Here is a 19851-nt window from a genome sequence, read left to right on the forward strand (position 1 = left end):
AGTGATGATCAGTAGAGTCTAATGAAGGTACAGATGTCCCGCAGGAGTCTTACGCTCTCTTGACGACCACAGGGAATGGCAATTAATCCACGATGTACGGAAGAGGGATGCGTACACACACATTCAGACACCAAATTTACATAAAATGTTCCTTAGGCACACTTCCCATAGTCCATATTCGGGGTATTGCAAACTATGGTGCATTCAGCCCTATTACACTTACCATTAGACAGTGCAATAGAATGTAAATGGCTAGCAGGGAACAGCATTACACACATTTACCCTGTGCCAGGACCAGGCTGAATACCTCTCAGTTCAAGTCACTGCCTCTGTTGCACATGTACCTTCACATACCCTCAACAACATGGGCCTCATTATTTCTTTGAATTCACAGAACAAAGGAGCCTTGGTATTTTCTGCTTTGTTGACCCATATTTCACATATATGTGTGTGTCTGTGCAGCTGAGTCCCATTGTACTGACCGGCTGCTCATTATCCTATTGGTATGTTATTCCAGTTCCTGACAGCAGAAAGTGAGAGATAGATGTGGAGCGGCGAAAAGGGCCTCTGGTGCATGGGTCCCAACACTGCGGATTAGCAGCGGCGCATGTGTATGCAGTGGAACAGCTACTTTTAGAGCTGGTCACTGAGGGAGCCCACAGTTATGTAAAGATGAAAGGATAAAGTGCTGAGACAGGAGAGCGCAGAGAAACGGACGGAGATAAAAAATGTGGGGATGCGTGCGCATTACACAAGCAGCTGTGCGTGAATACGTTTGTGAACATGTGTGTTCGGTGAGTAGCCACACAACGATGGTCGGCTCTCCTCTGAGATAAAAGCATGTACCTCTATCCTGATGGGACTGTAGTGTAATGGCACTGGAAGACTAAAGCTGGCATGTGTGGTGTCAGGGAAAAAAAGGAGATATTTTGTGTGTGGGTGTGGATCAGAGAAGGGGACTTGAAGGGGCCAAACCAAAAAGGATGGGTAGATTAGGTCTATATCAGCTCTGACATTTACACAGCAGGGGTTGGGAAACAGAACCTCGTCTATTCCACCTTAACCTTTTGTAGTTAAACAGAGATGTGCAGAAACTTTCTGTGTCCCCTTTCTTAACCCATTGAAATGATCCTGACCTTTGCATGTATCTGTGGAAAATTCTCTTTTTTTTCTCATCTATTTTTTGTTTCTTTTCTTGTTTTTCTTTTCTTTGGTGCTCCATCTCCCACTAACAAAAAACTAACTCAAGACTTTTTAACCCTTTTTTTATTTTTTTTTTATTTTTTTACAAATTCTCACAAAATAATAAAGTCATACACATGTGTCCACAAAGACAGTTCAGACAGCAGAGGTGCAATCAGTTGTAGTTAAGGAGGAAGGGTCTTAGTTACCTCTGGGTTAATGATCCTCATTAATATGCGTTAATATACCCCAGGTCATGCAGTAATTAAAAATCTCATTCAAAGCTTATAGAGACTGACTTGGCTCTGTCCTACAAAGATTAGCATTTATTATTTGTCTCCGAGGTCTGTCTGTCAGAATGAGGGGTGAACAGTCTGTGTGTTTCCACCAATGCCTCACTAAGCCTTATTTTTTTGGCAGGGCAAAACTGTTTATGAACTGAAAGGGTTTGCAGGTTGCACCTTTGGGAGTTGCATCACATTTGCAAGAGAGTGTTTGTGCAGAATGGGACCACAAACAAGCGCTCGGAAATACACACTCAGACATATGCAGAGATGCACAACTGCATGTTAAGTCCATTAGCACGGGGGATTTTAATATTCCTCTGAGTCAGCTGATGTCAGCTGATGCAAGCTGTGCTAATTGTAAGGCTGCATGACATGTTCTTGCAGAAATGATGGATGCTTGGTTGGATGGATGGATAGATTTAGAGGGAGGGGGCTGGATGGGAGTGGAACAGATTTATTTCACTAAAAGCTTGTGTTGCACCTTTCATTATGTTGGAGCTCACAATCTGGGCGTAATTAACATCTGATTTGCTAAAGCAGCAGCTATTAATGCAAACAGTGAATGGGTCTACCTTCTGCGCATGTCTTGGCGTGCTAAGAACTGCAAAGGGGGCTTTTCTGAAGCAGGATTTTATGTGGCTTTTTTATAAATCACACTTGATGAGATCCAAAATATGCATTCAATAAACTCAGAATCAGAGTTGAACTCTAACTAGATAAAAAAGAAAATGACAATTCTCACCGTAAATTATTTATGGCATGAGGCCCACATGGATGGCTCCTTTGTTTTCCATATTTTGTGGCGGAGAATAGCTCATTGAAAAAGTTTTGTTTTTAGGTATTATGAGGTTTTCTCCTTAAAGAGTTTTTTTTAATTTTATTTTATTTATTTTGTTTGACAAAAAAAGTTCTCGGATCGAATCAGTTTGCCACAATTTTTTATCTGAAGGTGTAGTAGCATAAAAAAAAAATACAAAATGAGAAAATCCATATGATTTAAGACAAATAAAGCTTGTGTAATAACAAAAGTTCTTGAAAGCCCAGGTCAGTTTGACATTTTTTAAATATCAAATTGCTGGCATTAAACCTAAACTCAAAACTCATTAATTCAAAATGATGAAATCTCTTTATGATCTAATTTGCACTCTTAGTTTTATATTATATTTTTTTATGTTTTCATTTTGTGAACTTCATTGTCCTGAAAAGCTCTTCAAACAAAAGAAATTATTATTTCAAAATGTATTTAAGCATTCAAAATGTTTAATTTTCATTTTTCTCTCAATTCCTTTAAAAAAAGTAATTTGTTGTCTTTTGCTGCAACCTGTTTAGCTTTCTTCTTGTCAAAGACATTTATTCCTCTTCTAATGGCCGCTTTTATGAAATTCATTTCAACCACACAAGTTTTATCCTTCCTAGAAATATGTTTACACAGCCTAGTCACAGTTCTATTTATAATAATTTTTTTCTTCTGACTTTTAAATTACACGGCACTCGTGAACTGAGGTGCAAAAGGCATAATCTTCCTCTGGACTTAAAAGGCCTTAAGCCTGTTCACTTTGACAGGCTCAACGGTAAGCCTGTTATGGAAAACACAAAAATGTGTCTGTCTGTATTTTCCAGCTCTAAGTCCGTTTTTCTGCTTTTACTATTAATAGCGACCGCAGAACATCAAAGCAAGCAGAGGTTTCTCTCAGCAGCAGGCCACAGTACACTTATTATGCACCAGCTTTGAGCACATCATGCCTCCTTTGGCTGATCCTGAAGTAAACGGGATTGTCATGAGTGTGCACGTTCAGGCCGTCAAACGGGACGCCACTGACTCATCCTCATCATAACACACTTGACGGAATATTCAACATCATGCGACGGTTAACCTTTTTGAACATGTAGTCAATCAGCTCATTTCAATATACAAATATATCTTGATTTGATTAAAAAAAAAATTTTGCTTCACTGTTTCTCCTGTTCTTCAGACTTTTGTCCTTATTTTGTTTTTCCCCATGGATCAATTCAATTCAATTCAATTTTATTTATATAGCCCAAATTCACAACAACAGTCGTTTCAATGGGCTTCGTACCAGTGATTGTAAGGTAAACCTACAATCAAAAAGGATCATAAATGAATAGAATTCAATAGGTTAATACTAAAACTTTGACTAAAAAGACTAAACTGGGCATCCCTGCCCTTAAACCCCCTTCGATCCTGTTGTGAATTCATAGAAAATGGCTGATTTTTTCCATGTATCTGTTGTGTGTGTGTGTGTGTGTAAACATTAGAGGCTGCCATAAGTGTTCTTACAGTGTGCTTCTGTAGCCTTCTCTTTCCTTGTTTTTTTTTTCCTTTTCCATTAGCCACTGTATAAGCAGTTCATTCTTAATAACTATGTTTTCTGATGATTGCTTTGTTTTTTACTTTTTCTGATTGTATTTTACAAATTGTTGTTCCGTACAAATATTTTCCATCCACCACAAAAGATACGCTGGTATCTCTCGAACTGGTGTGAACATCTAATTTAGTTTTCGATGACTTACATTTAAGAGTTCAAATCTGAAACTGTCTGCAGCAAAGCACTATTTCAGGCAGTGCTTTATTCCGTCTAATTCCTGCCGTGAACATCCCTCAGAATGGTGTCGCAGTCTCGTCTCAATTTTCCAGCAAACATTAATTATAACTGTAATCAAGGCTGGATGGTAAATTAAATCAACAATGACTTTTTTTTTTTGCAGGTGTGCACGTAGCAATTAGTTTGTGCTGAAAGGTAATAATTCTCTCCTAATTCATGTCCTCAACCTGGTATTCGCTGCACAAATGTCTTATTTTTTTTATTTTTTTTGTCTTTTAACTGTGTGCAGACGATGTATCTAAAATCTCTCCAGGTCCCTTTCTTCTAATCGAATTTGGATTTGCATCCTGTAACAGTGATGTCTAATTGAAATAACAAACACTGATTTTTGTATCTGATCTTTAGCTGCAAAATTAATCTAGACATTTCTGTCCAAAGCTGCAGGCGGGTTTCTGTTAGTGTCATCATTACACGTCGACACCAATTGCTTTCGCTACTCATCACAGAGGTTGTCAGTGGTTCACCTTTAATTCTTCTCAGAAGCGGGGAAAACAATCAAGCATCTTTGCAGGGAGAAAAAAAAATCTGGCTTTTATGTTTGAAAAATAAACATTGTCACAGATTAAGTTCTTAAAAAATACATTTTAGTTTGAACTCTTGGATTTCTGCTGATGTGAAAGTGACTTTATTCTCCATTTTTTTGTGCCTTGAGATCCAAACAGCATCACATTTTTTATGTTGTGCTTATTTGTATGTGACTGTGCTCTCTGCTGCTGTCAGCTTGATTCATAAGGCGACGCCCAGCAGATTAGTTAACACAACAGAAGCCTGATGTACACAGGCTTTGCAAGTTACTGACACGTACACATGAAACCGGCACACACTCACCTGTATTCAGAGACACCCCCCCTCCTGCAGATCTGCTCCTCTCAGCCATTACTGAGCCTTTCAGAGGTAATAGAAGGTTGAGAGGATAGGTGCTTATCCCTCCGCACCTTCAGTTGAGGGGCTTTCAAGGTTTGTGTGTCATGCCCGAGTGTGTGTGCGCCATTAGATAAGTGTTTGTTCACGTGCACGTGCCTGTTTCTATTTATGTGGGAGAAGGAGGCTATTTATTTTGATTGTTTTCAATGAGGGCCCAATGCGTGGAATCCATAACAATGCCATCTATCCACTGTAGCAGCAACAACATGGATGTAATTTATATGGTAATGCAGCCTCCGTAGTTGCCCCAAGTCACAAAGTGGACATCTTTGACAGTGGACAGCGCAAGTGCAGAGCGGCATCCTAATGCTGGGAATCGCTGCGAAAGCACACTCGACACAAGCCACGATCAAGGAGGCATTTTTTCAATTAGCAACAGATTGATCCTGGACTGTGTTGGTGCATCAAGGTGTAACAGTTGAAATGTTTATCTGTGTCCTCAGATCTCATTTTATCACAATAACATGACCCTGGAGTGAGGACAGGAGCTGAAGAGCAGCAATCTGTTTTACTGTTTCAGGGCCGTGGTGGTGTAGAGGTTAGCACTGACCTTCTGTGGAGTTTGCATGTTCATTTGGTGCATGCGTGGGTTTTCTCCCCACACAGTCCAAAAACATACTTTATAGGCTGATAAATAAATGTAAATTCTCCATCAGGACTGAGTGTGAATCTGTGTGTTACCCTGCCTTTGCCCTGGAGTAGCTGAGCTAGGCTCCAGCAACCCCATGACCCTCCACAGGAAAAAACAAACAAATTAAATGATTCCAAAAAGAGGAACATCGTTGGTTCATTTTGCATTTGGAGTCAAGCTCATCACAGCAGATGTCACCAGGCATGCAGGCTTTTAAGAGGCTGCATCATCTACATCTATAGAATGTGTTGACGATGTGATGACATTGGACCAAATATCTGCAGTGTTTCTTACCTCATCAGCAGGTTGGCCTGCACAATAAAATGATCTTATCTTTGAGTAAACGTTAATGTGTTTCGTAAAGTTAGTTGTAAAAGGGTTTGAGTATACAGTACATAACCTTTTTTATTTGCCTTATTTTAACAGTTTTGGAATATTTCTAGTTGCTTTCTTTTGTGGTTTCTGCTCTTGTATACTAATCTTATTATTAAACATTGGATTAGGCATGATCATTGTCCTGCCTCATGCCTGGTTTAATTCTTAGCGTCTTTAGTGAGAGTCTGCTCTATAGTTGAACACACCATTGTCCCTTTCTTTTGCAGTGGATATTAGAAAGTAATAGCTCTTCATTATTTCACTGCATTTATCCACACACTGTGGCCAAAGGACATTGTTAGGCAATCTGTCATCATCCAAACCTATTTCTTCTACATTATCTTTTCCCCTCCTTTGGTTGAGCTTGTGCTTGATTCCGTTGGCTGAAGTCTGCGTGTGTATTTATTTTTCAACAAACTCTTTTTGTTTTAGATGAGTCTTGTGTGCTGATATCTTTAATCACAGGTACTTGATGTGGATCCTTGAATTTGAATTTGCAGGTTTTATTAAAATAAATCTTACCATGCTTCAAAATGTGTTTTGAAAAACCTGCATTCCTACCAACCTTCTCTGTTTTCAAAGTTCATTGAAATTCAGTGGATTTTTGAAGCACAAAACTGAATCCTTTGATATGTTCACCTGGTTTTTTTGAACAGCTAGAACAAGGTTGTTACTTTCATCACCAATTGAACAACTGCATCGTTTTGCCTGAACACGACAAGATATGATTTGGGCTTAGGAAAGCAAACAAGGCAAACAATTCTTCATTTCTTTCAAGGTTTTGCATGAGCCATGTGTTCCCTACCCCAAGATTACACAGGTGATTAACATTTCATTTAGAAATACAACTCTGCCTTTAACATATATAAAGTTATCACAATAAAAGGAATTATGCTGCGGCTCTGTTTTGTGCTACAAATGCACGACGCATCTTTTCATGGCAACAATATATCTCTACTAAAACCCTTTTTTTCCCTAGTTCCATATATATAACTGTCTAATCCACCAGCTTTTCTGCAGGAAAAACTGCTTTGAAAAGCCAGATTATGCTTGGTGCTAATGGGTTTTACATATTATGCACCACACTGAGTTACAATCCATTATACGCTGAAGTTCAGAGTGCATGAGAACTGGTTTGCAGTCTGCCTAAAAAAACCCAAACAGCTGTTTAAAGTTGATAAATGGGTGAAATGTAATACTCTTTAACCAGACTAGCTTAAAGTGATTCAATGTAAAGCGTTAAATAAGAACCAGTTCCAAGGAATTTCAGTTTGGACGAACTTTTGGATTCATGGAGGCAGACGAACAAAACACATTTTTATGCAGCACATTTGTAACAGACAATGCACTTTTTGAATAAGGAAAAAAGTGGAAAAAAAATCTGTTATTTATGAGTGCAAATGTGTAAATAATTCAGAAGATGCTCCTCAGTTTGAATTCTCAAAGAACGCCATAGAGCTAAAGGCAGCAAATGCTGCAACAGAGCAGTTTGATGCCGAAAGTGTGGATAACACCTTTTTTCCCATCTGGAAGGAAGACGTCTTGAGCTTCAAATCAAGGCTGTTTGTGAGCGTGTTGAAGATCCGACTGAATGGTGAGAGCACTCCCATAGTTGTGCAGCAGCAAGCTGATGCAGGCGAGATGAAAGGGAGCAAGTAAGCACGAGCCATGGAGAGCTTTAGGCCAGCGTAGAACCCAGACAGTGTTACACATCAAAGACGGAGCCAGCGATACAATCGTCTCTCCAGGCTACGAGAGCCCAACTTTATTAATTAAAATACATCTGTTGAGCAGTCTACTCCTCTCCCCCTTTCCCTCTTTACTCATTGTCTCCCTCATTTTCTGCGAGCTAGCTGAGTACAGAAGGAAATAGGGCTGTGCGAGAAAACAATTTACGTCGCAAAGTGAAGGGGTTCAAAACACTCTTGGACCAGCTACAAGATCCGTTTGTCGCTCTCACACTCAGCATCAACAGGTGTTTGAGATGAACAGCGACACTTAATGTGACACATTAAGAAGTAATGAATAAGAGGAAAAAGGAGACAAAGCGTTGAAAAAGAGGGAGGGAGGAAAAGAGCCGAGATGGAGGAGACAGACTGCGCTGTATAGATAAATAGAGAAAAGGGCTCATTGTGTCAGCAGCTGTCTAAATAGCCCTCAGATCACTGTCAGGCACTATTACACACACACATACACAGATATATATGTGCATAGTTAGGCGCATACACGCTGACTGACAGCTCCCCCTCAGTCCAACATCTGTGATGACAGCAGCCATGGTAATGAGCCTCTCCATGTGCCAACATGGGTGTGTCGCTTCTCTTTCCTCCCTCTTTCCCGCTTACTGCTCATTCAATCATTTCACATCGACCGTATCTTTTTTTTTTTTTACCCTCTTTCCTTCCTTATTTTTTGTCTTCTTTGTAAAAGCACGTGCTGCCTGACTTCACAGCCACACCAGCAGCAACTAAATGGGAGCAACTCTGTGTAAAGTTTAGCAAATTTTCTTTTTTTTTTTTTTTTTTTTACCCACGGATTTCTTTGCAGAATTGCTAGCCAGGTGCGCTGCATTTCATGTAGAGGTGTGTGGGAATGGAGGGATGAGATGGAGGAGATGAAGAGATGATGAATGGCTCTCGTTAGAGGGGTAATTTGTCTCTCCTTGTCTGACTGGGCTCCAGCTGTCGCTCCATCCCCTCGCTCCACTCCACTCTTCCCCCGGCCTGCCGCACCTCACCTCAGCCAGATGGGTGGATGTACGGACTGATGGAGGCAGGAGCGCAGGAGGAGGAAAGCATAAGAGAAAAGAAGTCATTGAGCAGTCAACAACTTAGGAAAAGAGTCACAGAAAACCAAAGCAACAGGCAAAGAATAAAACAGCGAAAAATCACACATGCTCCTCTCCTTTTTAGATTTTTTTTACACTGTTGTCAAATCAACAAGGGACTCTGATGCCTAGAATACAGTGCTACAGAATATGAGATTCTCCCCTTGATACATATCTTTTTCGCACTAATCAACACTTGCGAAAGAGCGGCAGATTCGACAAGCGAACGACGGGTACACAGAGAGGGACAGGGCTGTGTACAGATGGCCGGGGAGGCGGTTGAAGGATGGCATTGAAAGAATCGTCAGGAGGACCACGTGAGCTCTCTGCCAAGTCTTTGTTCTAATAACACAAAGCAATTTTCACTGACCTTTCTAGAAATGTAGCGGGCAGAAATGACTGTGTTAAGGATGCCCCACAGCATAATTGCTGAGGAGATTAAAGTTCCCTTAATTGCTTTTGGCCAACTAGTGCAATTTTTTCCCCCCTTTTTTTGTAATTAAAGTAATTTAAAGTATTATTAACTAAACCTGCACACACATCACCTCGCGTGCACAAACTCACAAAATTCTGATAGAACCTCACAAACTGCAGTGAAACGGTCTCAAGCAGAGTGATTTTTCATGGCTTTCTGTTACCACTAGCTTCATTACAGGCCTCGTGAATTACACAAATAGCTGGATGGTTTCGAAACATCACTAGAGGAGTGACTTTCCCGTGCTTTTCTTTAACTATCCATGTCGCAGGAGGATTTGCTCCTTATTCGGTCATTTATAACCTGTCATCACCTTCGCTGCAAAAGTGTCCTCAAAAAACATATAAAATAAAAGATGAAAAAAAATAATCTGCCAATGGAACAAGTAGAATTTGTCTTAATAAATTTTCTTTAAAAAAGTGAAGATGTCCTGCTTTTAGTACTAAATTAAATCTTGAAATGAGCTACAAACACTCATATTTAGGTCTATTGCTTTGGTATTTAGAAAAACTGTGTCTTAGAAAATAAGACATAATATTGGTCAAAAATTAGCTTTATATCTTTAAAATAGGTATATTTACACACTTTTTCACAAAATATGCACAATTTCAAGAGCCTTAATCAGAATCAGAATCTTTTATTATCATTCTGCAGTGCACAATGAAATTTTTTCCAGCAACTCTCGTCCAACAATATAAAAAGGTAGAATAAAATAAAATAGGAATAAGGAGCTATATAAGGCATAAATACATAAATACTGTACAGTAGAGTGGGGTGAATATTGCACATGAGTGGGTATTCCACATTAGAATGGATATTGCACATACAGACTTTGGGGGAGTATTAAATTGACAATTCCAACTAATTTGAAGTAGTTCCGTCCTGCTGTACTGAGTAAACGCTTCCAGTGTCTGTAGCACCAACAAAAACATGAAAAAAACAGAGAGCGCTTTTAACAGCTCTATCCTTCCCATAAAACTAGAACTAAACATTTTCAAAAAGATTTTTCTCAAAAATTATGTTTACTTTCCAACTTCAGTCCTACTGTTGTTAAATCCATTTAAGAATCAAATAATACTTGGCAGTTTTAAAATGAGACAATTCCCCAGTTGCAATTTTGAGTTAAAAAAAAACTTGTTTCATTAGAGATATCACTTAAATTATTATATTTTCAAAATCAAATGACTCATCAAGTTGTTCAAGATTTATTATCTTAAAACAAGTCATGACATCTTTTCTAGAAAGTTAGTTTTGTTTTATATCAAATAAAACATTTAAACTTGACAAAAATAGTTTTTTTCTGTCCTATTTTAACTTTTTTTGTTCTTTTGGAAATAGCTTTTTAAGCTCATCATTCTAGTTTGTCCTCAGTTTTGTCGCCTTTCATTCTCATCTCTATCTAGTCTCCAATTCCCCGGTTGCCCTTGTGACCTTAACGTCCGCCCTGCCTCTACATCTGACTCTCCCCGTCCCTCCTGTCGGCCTCGGGGTTTGCTTTGCCACTGTTTATCCATTTTTCTTTGTTTGCTCTGATGAGATTGACCGTACACACACACCGAGGCGCACACGCGCATACCTAAACACAAGACGAGGCTGGCGTCTCTCAGGGGTGCAGTTCTTGTGGGGTTGGAGATCGATCCGAGCTCTGGTTTCTAAAGCAGAGGGGCCTGGACGGCGGGACAAAGCCATCAGTCTGCCTCAGTTTCTGTCAAAATCTGTGTCTTCACAAAGCAGGCAGGTCACCTGCGGTAAAACCTCTATTTTATTTGATGATTTATGTGTTTCATTTTGATGCTGCATGAATAGGTAACTTGGCTGCAGCCAAGCGTTTTCAGTGTTAAATGATGTCTCCATTGATTCCCCCTCCTTCCCTCCACCAGGTATTGTTTCCCTGACGCGAGCAGTATTGCACAGTCACCTAAAGAAGTGGCCCCATCCATCACAGCCTTTGCGGATTTTGACTTCTGTCAATACTATGATGACATAGTGAATGCTGTCAAAATAAGATTACACCACTTCTGTATTCTTCCAAAGGGTCAGTAAAAAAAAGGGAGTTTAAACTGTTTTCTGTACTGTCCAAGGTCTCGATGCTTTTCTATTGTTTGCCCTTTCAGTTTATTGTGTTTTTAAGGAGGAAAAAGAAGCATAACTGCTGCAAAAACTGCTACACTCCTTAGAAATAAGTCAAAATTTCATATCCCATTGGTAGAATTTCTTAAAATCAGAAAAATTTGGTAAGAAAAGAAAAAGTTGTACCAAGATTTCTTACTTTAAGAAAATTAATTTTGTCACTAAGACATGTTTTATTTTATTTTGCTTTCTTGATAAGATCGTTTTTCTTGAAAGACGGAAGAGAAGATACGTTTTCTAAAACAATGGTGAGATTTTTGCAGTGTGCAACATCAAGGCTTTGCAGAAGTTTTTTTTAAACTTAACCACAAGGAAAACTACATAAAAATGACATTAACAACCGGCATTGGAAGCAATTCTGGCACCTGGGGCTATCATTAGAAATATACCACCAACAGAAGATAACACATCTACAAATAGATTTTGCTGGGCGCTGTAATTAGTAGTTCTAATAACCTGAGTCCTTCGGTGAATTGGCTGGACTCGTTGACCTCATTCTTGCTGTATTGTTGATTGATTGAGCTACAAATATGGCAGTAATAATTATTCTATATTTTGAGCAGTCTCTAAATAGAATTTATTAGATTTTTCTTTGTCCTTGATTCCAAACCATTGGAGAGTTGTAAGAATTCTCTCCATCCGTCTCTTCTCTCTCTGGTGTATGGGACAGCCTGATTGTGTCCATGCGTCCCATGGCTCCAACTATTTAAAGACTTGGCTGTTAACTTTCTTTTGTCTCATCCATGTAGAGGTACAATTGAACATGTTGGACCCCCTCATGTAGTTTGTGTCAAACTAGAACGATGTGATTTTTGAAGAAAAACCTTGAAATGTTTGGGTAAAAAAAGTATTCGAGCAACGTTTTTGCCGTTTGGTTTTCCTGTTTTGTAGGAATAAGCGTAAATTCCTGAAGTAATAATAACATGCTTGGAATTACTTTACTAGTTATATTAAGAAGACAATATATTGAATTTTTAAACAGAAATGGCGAAAAAAAATTATTTAAGCAAGTTCTTTTTTATCGAAATGTATTAAATGGCAAAGTTGTGACAAATAAAACTCTTCCTGATACATTTAGGAAATCTATCTATGTTTCTATTCTTAACAGCCTTTTTTGTTGGTTTTTTTTGGAGGCTAAAATAGTCATGACTGTCTGTGGTTCTGCTAGAAGGTTCCTCCTAAGTTCTGCTCTCTACACACTACAAAAATAGTCCCTTTAAAATCAAGTAAAATATTCTTAAATGGATGAAAACTCTATTCAGGTAAATAGAAATGATCTGCTAGTGCAGTGAGGAAATTAATCTTACCAAAAAGTCTCATTTTGAAAATACAATTTCAGTCACTGCAGGAGCATTTTATGTCTCACAACAAGGCGGTTCTGAGATTCTTAAATTTAAAATTTGGGTAGATGTTTTTGTTTCCAAAATAAGACCAAGTGTCTTCTTTTGGTGGTATAATTCTGAAAGGCTGTGAAAGCTTGATAATAATTTATCCCTACTTGTTATCAATATTTTTGTTAGAAAACACGTTCTTTTAAAGTTGGACTTTTTTTATTACTGTCAAGGTTTCTTAAAGGGATCTATTCTAGCAGAGCAAAATAGGAAGATATTCTTAATTGATCTACTTTTTTACGATTATTTCCTTTGTAGTAGATCATCAGCTAAATTTCACAAAAAATCACACAAAACGTCGCTTATAATCCTTATTTTAAGGCCATCATTAATAATAGTTTAGATTTATTGGACAGTGTTATACAGAGTTAAAATATGACACATCTTTGATTTTTGCCTCTTTTTTCTTTTCTTGTCTCCATAGACAACCTTTATTGGAAAATGTTACTTGACTGAGTTTAACATGACTTTATCTCCATTTTGAGTCATTTTTTTAATAAGTAGGATTTGGGAAAAACTGTTTTTTTAAGGAAAAGGAGTCCATGTCCTCTTTGTTTTTGGGAACAAAACTCTGACTGATTCTGCTTTTGCGTCACATCTCATTAGACTTCTTCAACTGGCCTGAGTATCTCTGTCAGTCATCTGTTTTGTCTAACATCACCTCTGTCCTTGTCTCTCCTCTTCTCTGTCCCTTCATCCTCCAGGTCGCCCACTCCCTCCAACTTCTTCTTCCACCCTGCTCCCTCCGTCCCTTCCGTCCTCCTCCTCCTCTGCCCCTCATCACCCTTCCCCTGGTCCCTCTCCACCAATCAGGGAATGTCAGGTGCCCCTGCTGGAGAAAAACTCCACCCACTCTCACCTGGAGCCCCACCCGGAGGACTCGTACTTGCTCCGAGCTCAGCCCTCCTCCACGGGTAAGCGAGTGCTCCATCTCACCATCCCTTTATCCATTTATACCTTTCGTGTAAAAATCTCATCAATCTCCCGGGTCACTGCCCTGCCTCATCCGATTTAGTTATTTGTTCCCAAAAACGTCAAGCAAAGCCTTGCTTAGATTTAATGTCACGTCCTGTTCGGCTCTGACAGTTTAGTTTCTTCACTTCAGCATTCTTCCAAAGTTTTAGGGCCATGAATCAAACCCAATGAGGCTCTGTAAATGTTATTCTTGACAAAGAATTACATTTAGAGAGGTTTTAATTCACATAATGCTAAGTAATAACTGTAGTTAGAGGATTCTTTATGGTTTGATTCATGTTTAAGGTCCTTTGTGGCATTTGTTGTATTTTAATACCTCTAATATTGTATTAGATCTGATTTTATTGGTTTCCTGAACCAACAGAGAAAAACTCTTCCATCCGCTCGATTCAAGTTTTAATGTGGTTTGCATGACAATTCTAAGCAGATAATAGCTGATTTGTTAGTGGATTAAATTTTAAATGTCACCCTCCCAACTTTGAAGCTTTTTCCCAACAAACAAAGATGCAAGTGAAAGAAACCCTTGCACTCTACAGAGAGCAGATCAGTTGCCAGAGAGCTGGTGTCCTCGTACTTATTCTCCGTATGATATTAATAATCTGCCAGAAAGTGAAAGGTAAGGACATGATGAATTTTAAGTGCCGACAGGAGAATCAGTGTTGCGGGACAAACTAGTTAGTTTTCCCGACTCTCAGCTTTCCCTTTTCATCACCAGCCTCTGTCTTGCTGGCTCTTACTGTCCCTGTGTGCTTAAATCAGCACCTTGAAAGGTTTTATTCTTCCCCACACACATGAGCACACGCCAGTATCTACAGTGATGAGTTTGTTCATTGTTGTTTGTGTTAATCCCAGAAAAAATGAGGGCCAACTTTTGGCCCCTTCCTCTTTTTCCTGCTCTTTCCCTGTTTCTCCATTCCTCTGTGCATCTGCACTTGTAATCAGCCGATATATTTAGCAGGATCCTGATGGGAGGGAGAGGCGTGGGCAGAGAAGTCCTAATGTGATTTTTGGTGGAATACAATCTATTGTTAATGGCGTTAGGCTCTCCTTTGATCCAGTATAAATCTTCATTAGGGAAGGCCCGGGTCCCAGGTTCAAGAGCAACGTGATTAGGAGGCTTTTAAAATGATGTTACATCAGCCTTCTAATTGGTTTACTGTTTGCTGGGGCAACATCAATCATTAGCCCAGTAACCGCACGGCAAATAAATTCACTCTGCCACTGACACCCTAATGGCAAACACTGGCAAAGAGTGAGAGTGAGGCTTGCGGCGCAGTCTCTCTTCCTCCCATTCTTGTTCACTTACACCCACACTTTCTGTTCTGGCCTTCTTTCAGCGTCTGCCGAGCAGGTATGAGCAGACAGCGAGCAGGAGAGACAAATAAGGAGGAAGAAAGTCTAAACGCAGGCAAGAAAAAGAGACACAGAAAGGCAAACGGGAGCAGGGATGGAGAAAGTCTAACTTCAACTTTTGAATCTGTTTAATGAGACATCTTGCATGGAGAAAAAGGGAAAAGAAGAGAAAAGAGAGATTCCAAAGCACACAAGTAAAAATAGATGAAGAACGTGCCTGAGAGGGAGATGGAGAACGAGATGCAATGGAAGTCAAAGAGGTGGAGAAAAAAGGGAAAAATGATGACAGCTTAGGGTGAAAGAGATTTGGATGGAGGGAAGCCTACATTGCGATGAAATTGCAAATTTCCATGTTGGACTGCTGATCTAATAGCCGCAGAAAGAGTCCTTGGCTTTGGGCATCCATTAAATCCAAACTAAATGAGTTTAGAGTGGCAGTCTGGCACTGCATAAACATATCCTGGCATTTGTGAAGGCACAGGAACGACTGTGAGCAAATGAAACACCTATATCCAGAATTGCTTATGCATGAGGTCTGGAGGAGCACTCCTATATCTACATGTGTGATTGGTGCAGCCCTGTAGAGAGTGGATGCTGGGCAGGAAATGAGCTTCCCCAAGCCAGGCAGAAACTGACCACAGCGACATAATCCCCAGGAAGCTGCATGCTGTTTCAGCGTGTGTATTTGTGTTTGGCTGTTTGTGTGTTCCCTCTAAAGCAGACCACCATTACCTAAGCTAACAGGTGGACAGTCATGACTTGTGTTCCTAGTGAAGCATGACAGGTGAATGGGAATGGAACGCTGTTGCATTGGAGTTGAAGGGAATTGGTCTGTGAATGTTTATGTGGGAATACTGTCTGGCTCAGAGCACCTGTCTGGGAATGCTCCCTCGGAACGCCGGCGGGGAGGGAGCTGAGACGGCCAAACGAAGCGTAGCAGATCGCTCCTGGACAGAGCTAGCGTTAGCACTGTCTCTGGCCATTCATTATGCATGGGGAACACTAAGCTATTTTTAGCCCTTTCTAAAGTGGCCGGCTATCTGCTGGCAGGGAAGCCACCGAAAAGTCAATGAATGTTTAACGTCTTTGTTGAAACAAATCTACAGAAACAGAGGCAAAGTTGCAAACAGGATATTCTTCCTTGCGGTGTTTCTTATGTAAGGGTGACATTTGCAGAGCGGTGGGAGCGTTCATGCATGTGCAAGTGTGGAGATGCATGTGTACGTGGGTGCCATGCTCACATGCATTTCTGCCCATGAAGAGTGTTTGTTTTTGGCTGAATTTGATGACTCTTCTCTAGCGGATTATTGCCTCCTAATTAGACAGAGATGACTAGCCAAGGCAGAGGCGGTGTGTGCGATAGTCATGCATGTCTTTGACTTTCATGTTTGAATGTTATAGCAAACTGAGTTTTGTATAATACGTCCGTGAGAAAAAGGGCTCCCAGTGATTTCTGAAGTTTCACCTCAAGCTCTCCTTCCGTGTTCATCCTCTGAGCTCTGAGAAGAATGACAAATGAGAGGTGTGTGACATTCCCAGGCAGAGGACACATGAAGCGGGCGCACATGGGAATATACCACCTTAAAACACAGGGTGCATAGCAATTAGCAGGGAGGGAAGGGGCACAAAAAAAAACAATGAAGGCTGGCGCTGCAGTTTTCACGGAAGATAGATGGAAGCCGAGGCAATATGGAGCATGAAAGAAAAGGGATGGAGAGACAGGAGACTGAGAAGGATAAGAAGCATGGGGTGGGAGCTGAGCCCTGCAATGATCCCTTTTTAACTGCTGAATGGGCATTTCTTTGCTCCACACACACACACATGCACACAACCCTGTGACTTTTCTCTGTTAACCACAGAAAATGTCAATAAACAGTTTGCTCATCCAGGGCTGCAAAACAAACTGCCGTGGTTGGTTCCTGCTGCCAGCTGGCCACACACTAACACACAGACCCACACTGTGAGATTAATACGGTGTGGCAAGCCCCTGCTTCACACTGACGTGTCTGTGTGTGTGAGCGCGCTGCCTTTTAGAGGGGAGGCAGGTTAGCAGACAGGCTAATTCCTCTCTGCAGTGCGAGGCTTCGTTGAGTTGGCGCACATAATGGACTTCCAAGGATTAGCCTGAGCCAAAACCCACCAGCTTACAGCCTCCAGTCTCTCCTCTCTAGTCGCAAGGGACCTTGGACAGAATAAAGTGGGTCAGGCTTCAGCAGCAGTTGAATGGGCTCTGCGCTTCTCCACAAAAGGTGGCTGTGAGAGCTGTTGAGAAAATCTTTTCATGATCGGTGTTTACACACAATGGCGAGTGACAGAGAGTGGAAAAAAGGAGAAGATAAACTGGAATAAAATGTGATATGCTTGGCTGCTCACTAATTGCTCTATGTCTTCGTTGCATTTTTTTTTCTTTATCTAGGGGGACTTGTTGTAAAACCTTGGTTTTCCTTTGCCAGTCTGCAGGTTAAAATGTCGCCCTGGATCAAATCATTTGACTAATCCTGCATGTTAAACTCTTAGTCCAGCTTTTTTGCAGTCTACTCTATTTTTTGTGTTCCAACAATTAGACCAAAACAATAACTGACCTAAATTAGCTATTCATTAAACTGGAGCTTTTCATTCAGGAGGATATATAAAGAAAATTAAATTAGTATCTCTTTATGCAAATCGTAGTGAATCAGGAGCAGTTGAAAAAATGCTGTTTGAAAAGATTTGTAGTTGTTTCCTACAAACTACCACAAGCTCTGTGCTCTGCTCCATACTGATGCACACTAATAAATACATGTTCGTCTTCTTTTTGCACGTCCGAGCTGGCATCTGGCTCAAAATTGGACCATAGGATAGCTCCAATATTGCTCGCCATTTTTGTTGCACCGGTAATGCATTTGGGTGTGTGAGAGTATTTAGACAAAGGGATCATGGGACATGGGCAGAGGCTTACTTCCTTTTCAACTGTCCCACCCACAACTCAGAAGCAAATTTCTGATGAACTCCTGCTGCTCTACAGAAACTGTCAATGATCAAACTTTGAAATAATCATGGTGTAAAACCGTAAAGACAGCTTACAAAATACAGTCAGAAGGTTTATGGAACATTACTAATAAAATCCGATACATCTACTGTAATTTTAACAATAACTGCAGTAAAGCCAAAGTCAGCTGGCTGGATGTTAACATACAAGGGAATTTCTTATAAGACAGCAAACACTTGGTCAACCTAAACATGCATTGCTGACTAAATGAACACCTTTACATACTCAAAGACAGGAATTTTCCAAACTTTTTTTAGGAAACTTTTTTTTTTTTTAAAGAAACCATTTGTGGTCTAAAGCAGTGTTTTTCAACCAGTGTGCCGCGGCACACTAGTGTGCCGTGGGAGATGGTCAAGTGTGCCGTGGAAAATTGCCCTCATTAACTGATCTAAAAACATTAACCATCTCCAGGAAATCAGCTCTTTGTTCATCCAAACAGGTCCTGATAAAACACTCAGTAGTTAGGAATATGAAAGATCATAAAATACTTATTTCTTTGTGTTTAACTGATTCTATTAAAGACATTTTGATAAGAATGACGGCACCGCGATTTACCTGCAGCTATAACTGTTTTCTGAAAAGTCCCGCAGCTTTTACTGTCTCCACGACTCCACCAATCATTCTTGAAGGCTTAATCACATGTCATCAGTCTGACCAATCAGAAGTGTTTAAAGTCTAAACTTCCTTGTTCCAATTTAGCTCATAACTCACTCATTTCCAACAAAAACACCAGCTAAAGCTCGTCTTTAGCGGTGTAGCTTTCCACAGAATCCGGTATCAGACCGTGGAACAAGTGAACAAAACCATGAAACTCAGAGACGCAAGTGTTTCTGCCGTTTTCTCGCCGTATTCACACTACATCTCCCATGATGTATTGGCTTAAAGGGACAGCGCCTCAGCGTACAATGAGTCGTCCTTGTTACACGGATTGAAACCACAACGAACATACAGTTTGTATGTAACTTAACTTTTATTACATCTTTTAGAAAAAACATCTGCAACTTCCTGCTTTTTCTGCCACAATTATCACAAAAATGCACGTTAGATTGGCGGGGGGGGGGGGGGGGGGGCTGTAGATCAAAACAGACTATGAGTTTCTGCTTTTTTTTTTGGGGGGGGGGGGGGGGTGCTGGTTTGCCGCGGGATTTTTGTCAAGGTTAAAGTGTGCCGTGGCTCAAAAAAGGTTGAAAAACACTGGTCTAAAGCACCGTTTTTTGGCTCAAATCTTCTGGAATAAAGTGTAATGCTTAGCACGAGCTCCACCTAGTTGCCAAACTGAAACACCCTCCAGGAGAGGCAGAACATTTATTTTTGTAACATGAGCCGTTTTAATGATGTTAAAGATTTTACATTTTTGTTAGAGCTTCTCTTTTGAAGAAATCATAACACTGTCTGGTGTTAATGATCTCATTGGTTTATTATTTCACTAATGCATTTTACTGTATCAGATTAATGTAAATATCTTTAAAATATATATAGATTCTTGATTTATTTCTATACAAAGATGTCTAAATGTGTAAATTCAAAATTAAATTGAGTCTAATCAAATCCAGTGTATTGAAAGAATCGAAAAATCACGAATCGGATTGATACAGGCTCTGGTGAATAAAATCGGATCGATTCTGGAACATATTGGTGATACCCAGCCA

The 19851-nt window shown here is 40.1% G+C and overlaps 1 protein-coding gene across 16 annotated transcripts in view; it reads left to right on the forward strand.

Moving 5' to 3' along the window:
• The window catches only part of tenm2a (teneurin transmembrane protein 2a), a 232788-nt gene that overhangs the window by 146830 nt on the left and 66107 nt on the right, over positions 1-19851 (forward strand). For 12 of the 16 annotated variants that reach the window (XM_020706716.3, XM_078953682.1, XM_020706715.3 and 9 more), the window contains one exon: positions 13551-13760. The exons of the other annotated variants lie outside the window; for them this stretch is intronic. In XM_020706716.3, the coding sequence (XP_020562375.1) occupies positions 13551-13760 (210 nt within the window). The remainder of the gene's footprint in view (positions 1-13550; positions 13761-19851) is intronic. 16 annotated transcript variants of the gene reach the window in all.

The sequence above is a fragment of the Oryzias latipes genome, chromosome 10 (genome assembly GCF_053564925.1).
Source record: "Oryzias latipes strain Hd-rR chromosome 10, Olatipes_Hd-rR_3.1".
NCBI classification, from domain to species: domain Eukaryota; kingdom Metazoa; phylum Chordata; class Actinopteri; order Beloniformes; family Adrianichthyidae; genus Oryzias; species Oryzias latipes.